The 16,496-nt window shown below is 34.3% G+C and overlaps 2 protein-coding genes across 2 annotated transcripts; one reads left to right on the top strand and one right to left on the bottom strand.

The window, feature by feature from the left end:
- The first annotated feature begins 242 nt into the window (after nucleotides 1-242).
- LOC105838993 lies at nucleotides 243-12,442 on the top strand. Its single transcript, XM_036284617.1, has 7 exons — nucleotides 243-481; nucleotides 1,029-1,226; nucleotides 3,730-3,923; nucleotides 5,922-6,080; nucleotides 9,556-9,670; nucleotides 11,040-11,279; nucleotides 11,540-12,442. Exons 2-7 carry the CDS (start codon nucleotides 1,031-1,033, stop codon nucleotides 11,734-11,736), a joined length of 1,101 nt encoding a protein of 366 aa, XP_036140510.1. The 5' UTR covers nucleotides 243-481; nucleotides 1,029-1,030; the 3' UTR covers nucleotides 11,737-12,442.
- On the bottom strand, nucleotides 4,944-10,794 carry LOC105840688 (protein sneaky). Its single transcript, XM_028191163.2, is given in 9 exon segments — nucleotides 4,944-5,427; nucleotides 5,908-6,236; nucleotides 6,626-6,980; nucleotides 7,202-7,373; nucleotides 7,480-7,667; nucleotides 8,216-8,517; nucleotides 8,643-8,858; nucleotides 9,472-9,777; nucleotides 9,780-10,794. Coding segments are annotated over 9 exon segments (2,280 nt in total). The 5' UTR covers nucleotides 9,870-10,794; the 3' UTR covers nucleotides 4,944-5,105.
- Nucleotides 12,443-16,496: the final 4,054 nt, after the last annotated feature.

The raw sequence follows: 16,496 nt of genomic DNA, 5'->3' as shown, positions 1-16,496 counted from the left end.
AAATTATATTGGAAAGGAAACGGCCAACTGGACATCTTTTTTTTCTTTTAAGAAAAAGTAATTGTGACAATGACACTTGGTAGTCACCTTGCGTTTTTAAGCCCTCCATCATCAGCGAGAAAAAAAGGTAATGCGTCATTACAAACGACGCATGATGCATACGATCGTTTTCCACTGCGGGTGCGAAGGTGAAGGTGCTAGCTGTGACGATCAAGTAGAATTTACGGAATAAATCGGTACCGTTCCCACCCTGCCGTTTGTCTCTTCACACGTATATAAAGTCAAGTCACATGGATATATCCTGTATAATTACATCAGATCGTGAATAACACGAGTTAGGTGTGGATTTATCGTATGTCAATCAGTTCAAAGCAACCGCGGTGCGACTTCTTTATCAGGACTCTACTTTGAAAACTGGAGGTGATTGCGCAGTAAATTAAGTACTACCAGCACTTTTGAATTTGCGTCGTCGTGAATATAGGTCAGTGTGTTACATGGACACAAAAAGAAAAAGAAAATAGCTATACCAATTAACACCACTGTGAACATTTATTTGTAATATATTTTCTTTAATGGGGACATATAAGAGATTACACGATCATCTCTGATTAAAATACAAATCTTATTTACGTCACGCTTCATCTGATATTTTTCATCGTTATGTAACGTTACGTGTCTCGCGAGAATTGATATCGTTTTCGTAAATAACTTTTTGAAGAAGCGCTGAATTGAATTTGTAAATTTCGGTGTGTTATTGAGACGCTATGGATATTCTTTCAAAAAACGCAACTACTTTTGTGAATATTTTGCAACAGATAGTACAAAATTTATGAAACTTCTTCTATTCACTATTTATATAACAAGCTCGAGTTTGAGAAACTGCAGATTGTGCCGCAAGTGATTTTGAAAAATACAATTATAATTATATTTTTACATACGGTTCATTTAAAATCATTCGTGTAACTTGTAGTTTTCTAAACTTGAATTTCATTTGATTGAGTTTAATTGGACATATATGCATGTTGCAGTCATGAAATTCACAATATTTTGCCTGTTTGTTGTCATTTCTGTCGTCTACGTGTACGCACAAGACTATTACACTGATAAGTATGACAACATAGATATACAACAAATTCTTAGTAACGAGCGTTTGCTAAAGCGATACATCGATTGTATTCTGGAAAAGCCCGATGTTAAATGCCCTGCTGCAGCTGCAGAGGTAAAAAGTGAGTATTGCATATGCAACTTCTATTCGCAATTATAAACTCTACATAAAATGTCTTATTCAAAAATACTGTTTTGCATTTATGAGATTTTATCGTGAATTCTGCAAAAATTTCGGATTGGATCGTGGGCCAATACTGTTTAGTGCGATATTCAGAATATTATAGAACCATGAAATCTTGTATGTCTCTGAATCCGATAATAATTAGTAAAAAAAGTGAATTTTTTTTAATGCAAAGGTTCGCATTCATTTGAATGCCTTTTATTGAAATTGAATGCGAAGGATGTTTAGAGTCAAGTGAATTTTTTTGAATGCGAGAGTTAATATTTGATAGAATTCTATTGAATGCGATAAAATAAGAAGAATATTTGAAATAAATTGAATCTTTTTTAATGCGAGAATTTGCATTTGTTTGAAGGGTTTTGATTGTGATTGAATACGAGACATGTTTTGAGTCAAGTAAATTTTTTTTAATGCGAAAATTCGTATTTATTTAAATTTTGACATTCTGAGAGAAGATTCGAATACTTTTTAATGCGTAAAGACGAAATCAAATATATTTTATTGACAATAAAAGTTTGTAAATATGTTTTTTAGCTTATTAATTAATAATTGAAAAGAAAAAACAATTCTTTAAAATAAGAAGATATATTAACATTTTTAATTTTATAATTCGCTTTTTTTAATTTGTAGAATAAAATATTGTCTTGTCTTCAAAACGTTGTTAAAAAAGATACATATATATATATATATATATATATATATATTTAATATTTATTTATTTAATATATATTTAAAAAAAAAATATATATATATATATATATATATACATATATATGTGTGTGTGTGTGTATAATATTTTGCAAACAAAAATTTCTATTCCATATATTTTACATTACAAGCTACAAAATTCTGAGACATCTTCATTTTGAAAAAATATACTTCTAAAACTTCTGTAGAAAATGATTATGTTTTTCTAATGTATTAATATATTTCTTTCAATCTTGAAACGAATAAATAAATAATAATGAGATCTTGGACTGCGTATAATTAAAATCTAGTCTTCACAGACTATTAGAGATGAATCGATGTAATATAAATTAATTCAGTTCTATTGATAAGTCTATATCCATGCTATATTCCCTGCATAAAACGTCGGATTGAAAAGAATTATATATATATATATATATATATATATATATATATATATATAATTAGCGCGATAAAACTTAACGCGATCCAATACTTTTCAATGCGAGGCACTCACTATTGCCGTCACTCATTCAGCGCGGTGAAGTTTAAACGATCCAATATTTTTCAATCCCTTTCTTTACATCAAAGCAGGGTTCAAAAGATATTCAAAATGTCAATATTTTTTTATTCTTTTCAATCCGACGTTTTATGCAGGGAATGTAGCTTGAATATAGACTCATCAATAGAGCTGAATTAATTTATATTACATCAATTCATCTCTAATAGTCTGTGAATACTAGATTTTAATTATACGCAGTCCAAGATCTCATTATTATTTATTTATTCGTTTCAAGATTGAAAGAAATATATTAATACATTAGAAAAACATAATTGTTTTCTGCAGAAGTTTTAGAAGTATATTTTTGTTTGCAAAATATAAAAATTCTTGCTTTTTAAATAAACTTGAAACTTGTTTTTCCTTAGTAATATTTAATTCGCTAAATTACGCAATTCTTGACTAAATCTTGTATCAAATTACGTTCTAATACGGGGATAGAGATTAAAATTAAGATTGAAGATTATTCATTCACGGTATATTGTATTGCGATTTACATTGCAATTGATATCATAATAATAGTTTATAGCCATTCCTTTACTTCATATATTAACACATGTTCTCTTTATTCTAAATTTCAGCTTGTGTAGACATTTTTCACATACTTTAATCGTCTTAAATTTTAAAAGTTGTACTTTTTATAATCTAACTAATAATCTCTTATTTATGTTATATATATGTTACAGTTGATAATAATCACGTGACTGAAAAATAAAAATTCTATTAGTTATCCCGTAGGAAAAAATTATGCAAAAATTACTGCACAAAAAATTGCATATTTTTGTGCATAAATATTTTGCAGAATTTTATGTAATATTTTTTGAAGATAAAAACTTTGTACAAAAATCTGTAAAAACTGCAGAAATTTATACACAAAATTGTAATATGTAATTTTTTGTACAGTAATTTTTGCATAATTTTTTCCTACGGGATGACCGAGATTGAACATTGAGAAAACAATTCTAAATTTTAATCTGCAATTTCAATGTTGATCTTCTTTATTCACATTGGTCGATTTTTAATCTCAATCTCCATAGTCTGATATCGGTTTAATAAACATTCAATTTATTTAAAAATATAATTCTAATTATATGTTAATATGTTCGGCAGTGAATAGTATCAAAAGCTCTGATGTTATCAAAATAATTAGTATCCAGTTATTTTTCATTAAATACATAATAATGTACAATTGCAGAACACGTAAAAGAAGCGCTAGAAACGGAATGTGCGAAATGTTCGGAACGCCAGAAAGATCTCTCGAAAACAGTGATAAAATATCTAATCTTAAATAAGCAAGATATGTGGAATGATTTGAAAACAAAATACGATTCGGAAGGAAAATATGCCAAGAAATATGAGGATATGGCCAAGGAGGAAAACGTTCAGATCTAATCAGGAATCGACGAGGAGAGAAACGAACGAATACACGTTGTAAAATTATTATGACGCAACGCTAATTATCTCATCGTCCTTCTAGCTGCGATATGCTACGACTAGAATATACATGTACGCGTGTATGCAAATAAAATATCGTTCATAATGTAAATGATAATAACGGAATAATATGAATGCATTATAATATATTCCGCGCGTGTTTTTTATTATGTTCATCTTCATTGTCCAACAGTATGTAACTGTGTACATGCTCTTTTCTCATTTAAATCCTTATCGATCGACTCTTTTTACACATAGAAAAAAACGTAACGCGAAAATAAAGGGCTACCTCTAATAGAATGAAAGATTTTCGCCTGTGACGTAAATACAGCAAAAAATTTCTTCCGATTAGCGTTGATCGTAATAAACATTAATAATTAAAATTCAAAGCAGCGTCGCGTAAGAATAAGAAGGTCGAGTAATTTTTTACTTTATTCACATTGGTCGATCTTTAATCTCAATCTCCATAGTCTGATATCGGCTTAATAAACATTCAATTTATTCAAAAATATAATTCTAATTATATGTTAATATGTTTGGCAGTGAATAGTATTAAAAGCTCTGATGTTATCAAAATAATTAGTATCCAATTATTTTTACTTTATTGTTTCGGATTTGATTGCGCGAAACAGAACATGAGGATGATGTAAAAAATCGCAGATATTAAAATAGATTTTTGAATACCAAATTCGATTCTATCTTAAAACTAATTTTTATATCGATTATATTACTAATATTTTTTTATATAAAATCGAATTTATAATTTTATTGATTCATAAACATAAGTATAATGTATATCTATAATTGACACATAGACTTTTCAATAACATTATTATTATTATTATTATTATTATATTATTAAACATCGATATTGTCAAATTAATAGAAGTTTATATTATGTATGTTTTACGTATATCCTACATGAAAAACATTTCTTCTAAAGAGAGCATACTGAAATTATTAATTTTTGAAAGCACAGTTGTAAGTGTAAAATTTTTATATTTGTTATTTCCTTTATGTAAAACAAAAAAAATGCATTATATAAATCTGACTGCCTTGATAAGATCGGCGTTTATGACGTAACAGGCAGCAAATCTTTTGAATGAAATTCACAAGATTTCATGTACAATTCTCCTTCTATTTTGTTATGAAAGTGTCAAACTCGTCCGTTTCATCGTCCGTTTCGCCGATATCCGTGCAAGCAAAGCAAATCCTACCGACGTCGTCCCAGCATTCGGAACAATGGACGAAGGGACATCCGGGTGTCGTGCATTTACGGAACTGTGGACCTTTCCTTGGCTCTGGTTCGCCGCAGACGAGGCACTTGTGACGTGCCCAGGCAAAGATCGCTAACCAACCGCAGAGCGTTGGCCAGCGCAGCCTCAGGGCGATCCACGGATCTATGTCGTACTCTAGTCGACGAGTCCTGACCAGAGTCTTAACTCTGGCTCGCATGAACCTTCGGTATCAGAGATGAGATCAAGAGCGATATATGTATATTCGCCAAAAATTGAATCAATTTCGATATTCGAGTTTTTTTTTCACGGAAATGGTTTGAGTATCATTCGCAAAATTCTTCTCTATCTGAATTGTACGTACAGAGGCAATGCTTTATATATTCCAACGTCAAGGAGGAATCAAATCTCTCATTGCACGTATATTTCTCTAATCGTTACCGTAAAAAATTAAGCAATACGATTGGTTAATTCGGTTACGGCTGATTTGAGCAATATGATTGGTCGAAATCTTACGGTTACGATTACGGAAATGTACGTGCAATGGTCTTTAATTCTTAGGAGGCTCGAATTAATCTATTCAGTTGGATTTGAATTTTATTTGAAGGTGTCTTCTTCATTTTTCCAAATAGTTACATAGAACTTGGAGCACAATTTAATCCCTTAAGTGTAAACTTAACAAAACCCTTATTTAATCCCTCTACCTGACGTGTCCAAGTCTGCGCCTCAGGGTCTCGTTGTAGAGGTAGAGTATGCGCCTCTTCTCGCGTTTCCTATAGAAGAACGAGCATATCACTCGTCGCAGTCGTTGGGTGTAAGCGGTGGTGAACAGCAATACCCAAATGGCCAGATAGAACGAGTAGATCTTGAGGATCATGTAATTCGGTACTTTATTGGCTCTCGGTAAACACGCGCTGTTGGTCACCACAGTCTTCACTCGTCTCTTCACGTTGAATCCGCGGATGACGCTACGTATCAGAGAGGCTATCATTCCAATCCCGCGAATCTCCAAGGTCATGTCGTGATGACCCGCCTAAAAAAATCTAATTATAAAGTACGAGAAAGATCGGAAAGAATGAATAATAATTAAATTGTAATGTGTTAGAAAAAACTGTTTTCAGCTATGTTGCATATGCTAATTGCTTATTATTATTTAAAACTCTCCTGGCATTTACCGTACGTTATATTTGACTGTAACTATGTTGATTTCTTAGGTCAAAAATAAAAAATTATATAAATTTCTCTTTTTTAACATTATGTACACTTGGATAAAATATTGAAAATTTAGCTTTATAAAATTTACAAACGAAAGATGGCGAATTAAACTTGAGACATGGGTAAAGAATCTTGAGCCGAAATTTAAAATTATATTTGAATCTAACTTAAAATAACACATTTTTAATTGCTTTACAAATCTCTAACCTGAGTATATTCCATGTAAGAATGTTTTCTGACCAAATCAAGCGCTTCGAAGAAGAGCCTGTCCAGTAATAAAAACGTCGTCACACTGATCATTTCGAGGATCAACTTGACCGTTTGGCCGATCAGGTTTATCCGTTCAACTTCACCTGGCTGTAGGCTGTATGGATCCACAAACTTCGATCTTTCGATCTTTTTTAAGGGCAGCAAGGTCAGACTACCGCGAGCCTTTCGTCTCGTATCGATTTTCCGGAAGTATGAAGTAACATACACGTTGTCATGCTCGATCTCGGTCAAATATTTTTCATGATATGTCTGAGCATTTATTATGATTCTCAAGAAAATAAAAGACAGACACCTAAATAATGTAACATATATTTTATATACTACAACGATGGATAAGCATAAAACAAGTCAATTTTTTCTTATCTACAAAACAAACCATTCAAAGAGATAATATTGCATTTAGAAATGTATTTCGTATGATTTAGAAATGATTTCGTTAAATGATATAAATACGAGGTTTTCATTAAATAAAGAAAGCAAACTGTGTCATCTATATAGTCCGTCTGTACTCGCCTTTTGATAATCATCATTACTGATACAAAGACTTTTCTGCGTGAGTTGAATTCGTACATCACGGCCTGAGCAGCGTCTGTAGCGTCGTGAAGGTCAAGAATTACCGGCATCTTCTTTACTCTATACTGCAGTTTCGCGTCCTTGAGACTTTTGCTGAAAGCATCCTTGGCTCCTTCGTAAAGAAGAGACGATAACTCGCGAAAATATCGCGGAGAGATTCAATATATTCACATTTCTAAATTTTCATAAAATTATCGGCTGACGCAAATGACATTCACTTTTTAAAGCGACGTAACCTTCCCCGATACCAGAGTCCACTTTCCCCTCGGGATCACAGATGTTGGACCCGCCGAGAGCTTGCACTAGATTGCACACAAAGGTGAGTTTCATCGGCCAGCACAGCAGCCAAGCCGCGAAGATCGTTACGGTATCGTAACACTTGTCGTAAGCGTCAGCGAACATGTCTCTGAAAAATGTCTCGTTATGTTAAATTCCACTGTTAACGCCAATACAAAAATTAGAACGTATAAAAGAAAGAAATACTAAGAGAATTAAAAAGAGTGACGAGTTTGTAGAACTTAAGGCAGTGCGATATTTCCATGGCAGAATATTATCGAATAAACAGCATTAATTAGTATAAATTATTTTATACTCAAGATTATTTTTCCGGTAAACTATAAAAGAATCTATGGCTGGTATTCATGGTTAATTTATATGTTAAAAATTATTTTAAGTACTGTCTTAAGATGTCATAAATCAATCACAAAGCTAAGCTGCCGTATTAGCATCCCAAGACATTACAAGGTGGTCTTGAGTGAGAATCGATAAATACCAGCTTGTGTTTTTCATTTATCTTCTTGCAAAGAATCTCGCCGTTCGTATCATGGATACCATTATATCATTCGCCAGATCTGCATAGGAATGAATTCCTAGAAGTCTGTTTACAAAAGACGAGAAACGTGCTTCAATTATTCGCCGACGTTGTTTAAATCGAGTCCGCGTTAAATATCCCACCTGCACCGTTCGGCACCATGGCTAAGTTGCTCTTCGCAGCGTGACTCGATCTTCCTCTTGTACTTCGCCTCGTAAACATCCGCCTCGGACTTTGCGTTAGCGATCTCTTTCTCATGTTTCTCTTCGATCTCGTCGCTTCTCCTTGTGTCGTCCTGAAGCTCATCCAAATAGTCGTTCTCCTCTTTCAGTCTCCACATCTCTTCTTCGCCCTCGATTTCCTCGACTATCGGACTCATCAAATCTTTCACCGAGGATAAAGTATCCTTCAGCTCGTTCGCATCCGTTTTCATGGCAAGCACCGCCTGCATATCGTTAGATATTTGGATTATATCAATCATCTCGAGCAAAGTTTTGCCTTGCCAAGTTTCGTCTCAAATAATTAATCTTGTACGAAATTTGATGTTTACGAGCAGACACACAAACACACCTGCTGAAATGGCTTAAACATGAGATCGAAGCGTGTCTTGCTGAGATTGTATGTCAACTGCGTCGTGCAAGCGAAAGTTCTCACCACCTCTTTGCCGTTGTATGTTAAATTGAATATCGGTCCCGCTATTACATACCCCAGTACGAGAGCTCTCAAAACGTTGCGTCCGGATCGTCCGAGGAAGGTCGGTATTGTCAAAAGACAGATGCACCTTACCTATTCGGTACGACAGAATACCGGTTTTAATGCTGAATATTTTTTTAACAAATATAACAAATAAAAACGACTTTTTACTAAACATATCCTATTATATACATATATTGCCGTTTAATATAGCTAATTGAACAAAAGTTTTACCTTTTCAAAGTTCGTATATGTATAAACTGATGCCTATAATTATAATTGCATTTTTTATTTGGAAACTACGTCTATTTACTCGACGAATATTTGTAAAATATAAGAATCGGATTGTGCGGACAAAATAATTGTAGGTACATAACGCATGTTATGACACAGGTAAATTTGCAGAAACACGACAAGTTTCGATTTGTCAAATATTTATTTATCGAGGTAAACGCGTTGTTTCAAGCCTTTAGCTTTATTAAGAATAATTGACGAAACCAATATAGGAAAATAATTTATATAATATGACCAACATAGTAACATGGTAATTGATTTTTAAGGAGAAGAATAGCTCTTCCAGAGAGATATCGCTGTTTTGATGCCTAATCGAGTATGTTAATAAAATAAATGTAAGCTAACACAAGAGGGTTGTACATACCCACAAAAAATAATAAGCTAAATTGAGTGAAGTAAGAAAAGAGATTACCTGTATCGATGATGCACAGCCTATCGATAGCATCGCGACAAGGATGGCTCCCAGAGAGATACTGGTATACGTGTCAAATTGTAGATCGACGATTATGCCCTCGTACAACACGACAGCTGCGACAAATCCAAAGAGAAATCCGATGAAGGCCCTCGCTTTCCGATGAGTGCCGATCGGATCGTAGCAGATGTGAAACAGGGTTGGACATTTTTTCAGATAATATTTCAGGAAATCCCTTCGCGCTCCCTCGATCAGACGGCCGCAGCGATTAATCCGCTCCAACCCGGGCATCGTTTTCTTTTTTTGCGAAATCAAAAGTGCTCGCTGATAAGCCTACTTTGTTGCGGATTATGAAACGCGAAACTTTCGACTTGATCTGAAATCAGACGAATATCCATCCGTCGGGCGGAGTCGATTTTTCCCTGCCGGGGTACGAGTTTTCTAACAGAGTTCACACATCTCGCAGGGGCCAGGACCGTCGACCATTGAGTACAAATATATTCTATAAGATCGGATTAAAAATTTATCCTTGAAACGTATAAAATAAATTTCTGCTTAGAAATAAGATTATTAAGCAAAAAACATACGCATTTAAAAAAAACAGAGAGATGTTATAATTTGAGTCTGTTAAGTAAATTGTAAATTGCTTTATTCATATGACCGTATCAGCGTGATTATGTGCTCGCAAAAATACGCAGCCGCAATTACACGAAGAGATTTCCACGAATCAATTTTGCCCGCGACAGAGGACGATATTGCATTACAATTACCGACAATTTATGCAAGGCCGAAATGCCTCGAGCGAGGAATTTAAATTTACGAATTAAAGAAATTTTGCGGAGACGAATAACGAGAATTGATGATGATACAATCGTCCCTTACGCGAATCATCTAAAAGTCGAGGTCACGCACACGTAATACGTCGTCTATGAAATAAAAGAATTAATGCACAGGAATTCGTTTCACGTATGACACATAAATTCTTCGCTATGCGCATTTTAACTACACATTTTTGTAAAATTTTTGATAAAAATATGATAATCATGTTGTATCAGAATTAATCTTTTATAGCGTCATATTATCAAACATGCAAACATTTCAATGCAATTATTATGTTTGTGTTTTCTTTATCTCATTTCTTTTGTCACGTAGAAACATCTTTACATTTTTAAAATTATCTATTTGTATTCTACGTTATAAAAGATATATTTTTGTTAAGTTTTCTTTAAATTTTACAATATAGCAATTATTTTGGAGAAAAGCTAAAGGATGTAAAAAATTCTTGATTATTTGTAACAAGATAATATATTATCATAGTAATAATTTATATATTAATTTGAAGAAAACGCAAAAATAATTTTAGTTATATATAATAACTTTATATAATAAAAATTTGTAAAAAATTCTGCATGCAAAAGAAAATATATCTACCGCATCGACGCAGGAAATGACTTCATCGCGCGTATTTTTCGATAAATTATGGCAAGGACACACGAGGACGATTTCGTGCGACTAACGAACCGTGTCCAAGCCCCTTATAAGACATTCAAAGTAATGAGCTCCATCAGCAGTGAATCGGGAACAACGCATCGATCTTGTCCGTGTTACGATGAGACATTTAGTCGTCACCTTTATCACCGTGTACGTCCTTTCATTCACCTCCGTTTTCGCCCAGGATGAGGTGTACACCACGAAATTCGACAATGTAGACGTGGATGCGATAATAAGCAATGAGAGGCTGTTAAACGGATATGTGGGTTGCCTGCTCGATCGGAATCCCTGCACCCCGGACGCGGCGGAACTCAAAAGTAAGTACGTCAAACGACGAGGACGTCCGTTCTCAAACTATATTTCGAGACCGTGACGTTTCTCGGTAAAAGGAACAATTTTTTAATTTCAATACATGCACTCTTGTCTTACAAATATAAATTTTTTAAAACTTAAAATTTGAAAAATTGAGGGAGAGTCTTCGGTACGGAATTTTCGCTTTCTTTGAAATTAATAACAAATCGGGACAAAGCACATTATAATGTATAAGTGTGTCATAATCTCAATGCAACCCCTTTAGAGAATTTGCCAGATGCGTTGGAGCACGACTGCGCCGGATGTAGCGAGGCGCAGAAGAATGCGGCCGACAGGATCTCTCATCATCTGATTGACAATAAACCGGACGATTGGAAATTACTGGAAGACAAATACGATCCTACCGGGGCATACCGGCGGCGTTATCTGGAGAACCAATCAGGAGGAAGCAAAGTCGACTAAGATCGCTTTTCCATGTTGTAAAGACCGTAATATAGATTTCTAATACCGACCTCGGATCTATCTACCGGACTCGATTGCTCATCTTGTAATCCTTGCCATATACGGCGGTTGATTTTACGTAACAATTTGCGTCACAGAAAACCCTGCATATCATCGTCTTTAGGAACATAAAAATGTTCATGTATATTGAGACGGGTTATTAAAAAAAGAATAGTAAAACAAACGCTTTAAGTTTTACGTAGCATTTTTGTTTTAACGCGCAATTCCTTCTCTTGTCATAAATTTGATTTATCCTCTGGTTAAAAACATACATACTTACAGTCGAATATTCAAATATCCACTTACTTTATTTGATTTATTAGACTTGCTGACTTTTAAAGATGAATTTTTTATCTAACGTAACGAGTTAATATCCTTGAATAAACAATAAGCCGTTTTACAAGAGCCTTATGCTTGTGTGTTGTAGATTAAGAAAATTAAAATTAACAAACATCAATATGTAATAAGAATTGCTTGATTAGCAATGTATGCGTAAAAAAAGTTACCAGAATATCTTTTTATTTTATCATTGAGAATGGGTAAGGATTCATTCTGATCATCCATGCAAATAATTTAAATAAAGGAGTTGTAGTATTATATTATAATATTGTAATTAGAATTTCGCAAATAGAGTATCGCAGCATTATGTTATGCACAAAAGGAGAAATAATGCACAAAGAAAGAAAGAGAAAAAAGTATTAAATAATTTGCAATAAATAATTATTATTTTGCACGTAGAAAGAAGTAATTTGGATACATTATTATTCTTATATAACGATGAAGAAACAATTACTATAATGTTTGCAATGTTGGAATATCTACAATAAATTGAAAAAGAAATCTGCAAAAGAGAATTTTTTGCAATGATTTAATTATAGTTAATAGTTTTAATTTATTTTGAAATTTGTTTTTCTTTTAAATCTAGATGTTTCTAAATCATATTATTTAATCATTTTTGTCACTATAAATGTGTACATTTATTGTATTATATATGTAATTACATATATAAAATTATTAATTATGTTATTAATTTAAATATATGCTATTCGTTTCTTTTGCTTATGCTATGAATTTCGCTTAGAATCACATACGTTTACGCTACTATTCTGTAACATTGTAATATTGTAATAAATACAACTGCATTCTATATTGATATTTTTTTACAATAGTCGAAATGTGTTCAAATAATAGAAAATTCAAAAATGTGAGTCGCGAGTCATTTTGGAAATGTCTCTAATATCCATTTTGATCAATAATATAGATTAACTTTTATCTTGATTTAACTAACATTTTTATTTTTAAAAATTAAGAAATGGACATAAGACATCTTATTACCTAATTTAAATTTTTGTTTAGATACTGAATGTAAATATAAATAAATCTGAGTAGATGTTGTTACATAACGATTTCTCTTCCTTATCGATGGTTGCGTGATGAGTACTCGTGGCTGTCGATAGATTCCGCTTTGTGATTGCATTTTGTTCGATGAGGAATTACGCTCGTCTCAAAATTATTAATAATTTTGTAAAAAAGAATTATTTATTTTTTTGTATTTTACTGGCTCTTTCGTCTCTTTTCTTTTTAAAAAATGTGTTATCAATCTTATTAGCCGATAATAATGCTCACGATTCCAATATTTTGTCGGAATTACTTCTCTTATGCAAGGTCTACAATGTCAGCAGGAATAATGGAGTAGAAGTAAAAGTAAGAAATATAAAATGAGATTTGCCCATTTCATTTTCTCCCGGTTTTTAATTAGTTAATTGTTACTCTTACTCCTTACTTAATTCATTACTGCGGCTGACATTGTAGACCTTGCATTAAAAATGACAACTACAGTTATCGTTGTAATTACGTATAAGAAAAGTTTACTTCGAGTAAGTGGCGCGTATGAACCACGATGACAATGTCAAGCACAGTAATGCTTAATCGCTCGGAAAGACTTTCTCGTGCTACCAACAGAAACGTGACGTAGGGCGACCGAAAGATCACCCGGGTGATCTTTTTTGTAAGTTTCGGATTACCAAAATATATCTTACAACTCGGATATTCGGCACTTAATGCGGGTGGTCATCACGCTAGAGCAACCCTTCACGTGATATTCCCAGAAGCTCAGGGTCTATATTTAAAAAGAAAAAAAAGAGATAAAAGGAAGGAAAAAAAAAGAAGAGAGGAAAAGAGAGAGCTATCACGTAATAAATTGAGAGAAAAAAAAGGAAAATATCAAAGTTACGAGCAACCATGCAAAGTAAAAAGAACGAAGAAGAGATAGAGCGACTTGATTTGGATCCCGAGACGCAATAGTCTGTGAAAAAAGGATCGACGCGCGATTATAAGAGAAATCTTCGAGATTCGAGAGAGGCGAGACGGACAATCGCCGCGCAATTTATCAAGCTTCCCTGAACAAGACGTACCAAACGACGTCTTCAAGGGAGACCGGATCGATCGGGGGACTCGACAATTACCGGAAATTACACACCGAGCCCCCTGTTCGGTCGAGCGACGTCATCCTACGAAAGCTCGAAAACGATTTGGATCGAGAGGAGGTGAGCAAGCCGCTCTTGCGATTTGATCCACTATACGCGCGTACGTACTGTGCGAGAGCAAAACGGAGCAGGGGAGAGAGAGAGAGAGAGAGAGAGAAAGAGAGAGAGAGAGAGAGAGAGAGAGAGTGAAAGAGCGCGCGAAAAAGAGCGGGGAGGGGAGAGAGAGAAGAGCGCCTGCACACCTTCTCGCACGGTAACAGGCAGGCTATCGTGGTTATTAAGGAAACAGACGAAGGAACGAAACGAAGGAACAAGCGCGTTGGGTGGTCTCGCCCCGCTGTTTATGGGGCACTGCATCTGCTGGCCCTGTATAACCCTCCGCGAGCGAGCCAAGCGCGACCTGTGTGGTCCCACCTTACGTCCGACTTTGCATTCGATTCACTACTTGCTAATGGTAGCCGCATTAGCATTAGGTTGCCCTGGCCTTGTCTCTCTCTCTCTCTCTCTCTCTCTCTCTCTCTCTCTCTCTCTCTCTCTCTCATGATATGCCGCGACGAACGAAACCTGCTGTTGTGCAATTTTTCGTCGCTGGCGACGAGTACCGAAGCCCGGGAGGCGATTGGCCATCGCTTGATCGCGAGATCAAAATCGAGATCGGGATCGAGGTCGGATCTGTCGGTATAAGTCCCCGACAAGTTTGAGTCAAGCTACTCGGCAAAATTTCACGGCAAACGAGTACGCGCGCCTTACCCTCGTCCGTTCAGTCAAGTTGAAAACGACATTGCAATTGCGTGATACGAAAATTGTAATCTAGCTTTTTAACTTTCTTTTTTTGTTTTGATCGGTGTAATCATCAATAATATTTTCCCCCATTTGAAAGGGCATTTCGTCATCTCCCACTTGGGAAAAGTATCAAATGTCAAGCAATTGATAATCACTATACAAATAGTTTGCGATCTCTTTTATACTTTTGGAAGCAAACTTGATATAGTATAATTGACGATAATTATATGTCTGTTGGTTTAGTATCGAATCTTAAAGACAGAGACAGATTCTCTGTCTGTCTCTCTCTCTCTCTCTCTCTCTCTCTCTCTCTCTCTCTCTCTCTCTCTCTCTCTCTCTCTCCTCTCTCTCTCCTCTCTCTCTCTCCTCTCTCTCTCTCTCTCTCTCTCTCTCTCTCTCTCTCTCTCTCTCTCTCTGTTTGTCTGTTTTCTTCTCTGTCTCTTCCCCAATATCTTCATTCACTTGGAGAATGCAAAGGAGCGTTTTAAACGGGGTTTTGCGTCGCGTGTGTAGGTACGCCGTTTAAAGCCGTGTTGGTGGATGCGTGCGGCGCGGCAGTGAACGAGGGCCGATATGACCGTGTTAGCGATTGGTCACGGGTGTGGGTGCGCCATATGTGCAACCGTTTCAAGCAGGCTACCTGTCTTTAGGGTCGTAACGCCAGATCGGCTTTTGACGAGCGATAATGATTTCGAGAATCGAGCACCCTCGTTATGCGAACAGAGGCACGTCGGAATTCATAAGGCATGCACGAAGACAAATGCGTCTCTGAAAAACGGACAAAGTATGTACAAATATGTTGGCATATTTGGCATATTTTTCTTTTCCTTTTCTTCTTCCCTCCCTCCCTATTTATCAATATAATTGTAGATATTTTCTTCTAACGTTCCAAATATATTGTAAACGCACAGTTGGATAATAACTAGTTAAAAAGTTAATAACTTTTAATTTAATTTTGTTAATTTTTCATGAGCTAATTATTAATTTTAACTAGTTATTCTGAAAACAGATAAATTGTGTAAAGGAAAAAAAAATTCTCATATAAAAACAACATCTTTTGTTACTTCATATACTTAAACTTAATTTACAAATAAAATATTAAATTTATTTGACAATTTATATTGTAATAGTTTTGTTATTTACAGTAATGTAGTTTTAAAAATTATGACATTATATATATATATATATGGATTTTTATTGGTCTGATATATGGAATTTTAGTGCAACTTTTTAACTGAATTAGCTTTACCTTTGTGTAATATTTAACGTTACTAAATTAATTTTATAATTTTATTATTTTTAACTTAATTTAGTTAACAAAGGAAAGATATTAATTTACCCAACTTTATCATGTGTAAACATTTTTTATTACATAGGGCAAACAGATGATAATTTTTTAATTTATTTATATTTAGAAATATGACCTATTTAGATTACACGATACACAACTAC

Source organism: Monomorium pharaonis, chromosome 3, assembly GCF_013373865.1.
Source record: "Monomorium pharaonis isolate MP-MQ-018 chromosome 3, ASM1337386v2, whole genome shotgun sequence".
Lineage (NCBI taxonomy): Eukaryota > Metazoa > Arthropoda > Insecta > Hymenoptera > Formicidae > Monomorium > Monomorium pharaonis.
Note: the sequence above shows the minus strand (reverse complement) of the source record. Positions and strands in the feature narration are given on the sequence as shown.

Bases quoted from the DNA above. Each gene is read 5' to 3' on its own strand.
- LOC105838993 (XM_036284617.1), top strand. From the start codon at position 1,031: ATGAAATTCACAATATTTTGCCTGTTTGTTGTCATTTCTGTCGTCTAC. The intron at 9,671-11,039 runs GTTGGACATTTT...GAGCTCCATCAG, and splicing joins CGTAGCAGATGTGAAACAGG to CAGTGAATCGGGAACAACGC. The intron at 11,280-11,539 runs GTAAGTACGTCA...CAACCCCTTTAG, and splicing joins GGACGCGGCGGAACTCAAAA to AGAATTTGCCAGATGCGTTG.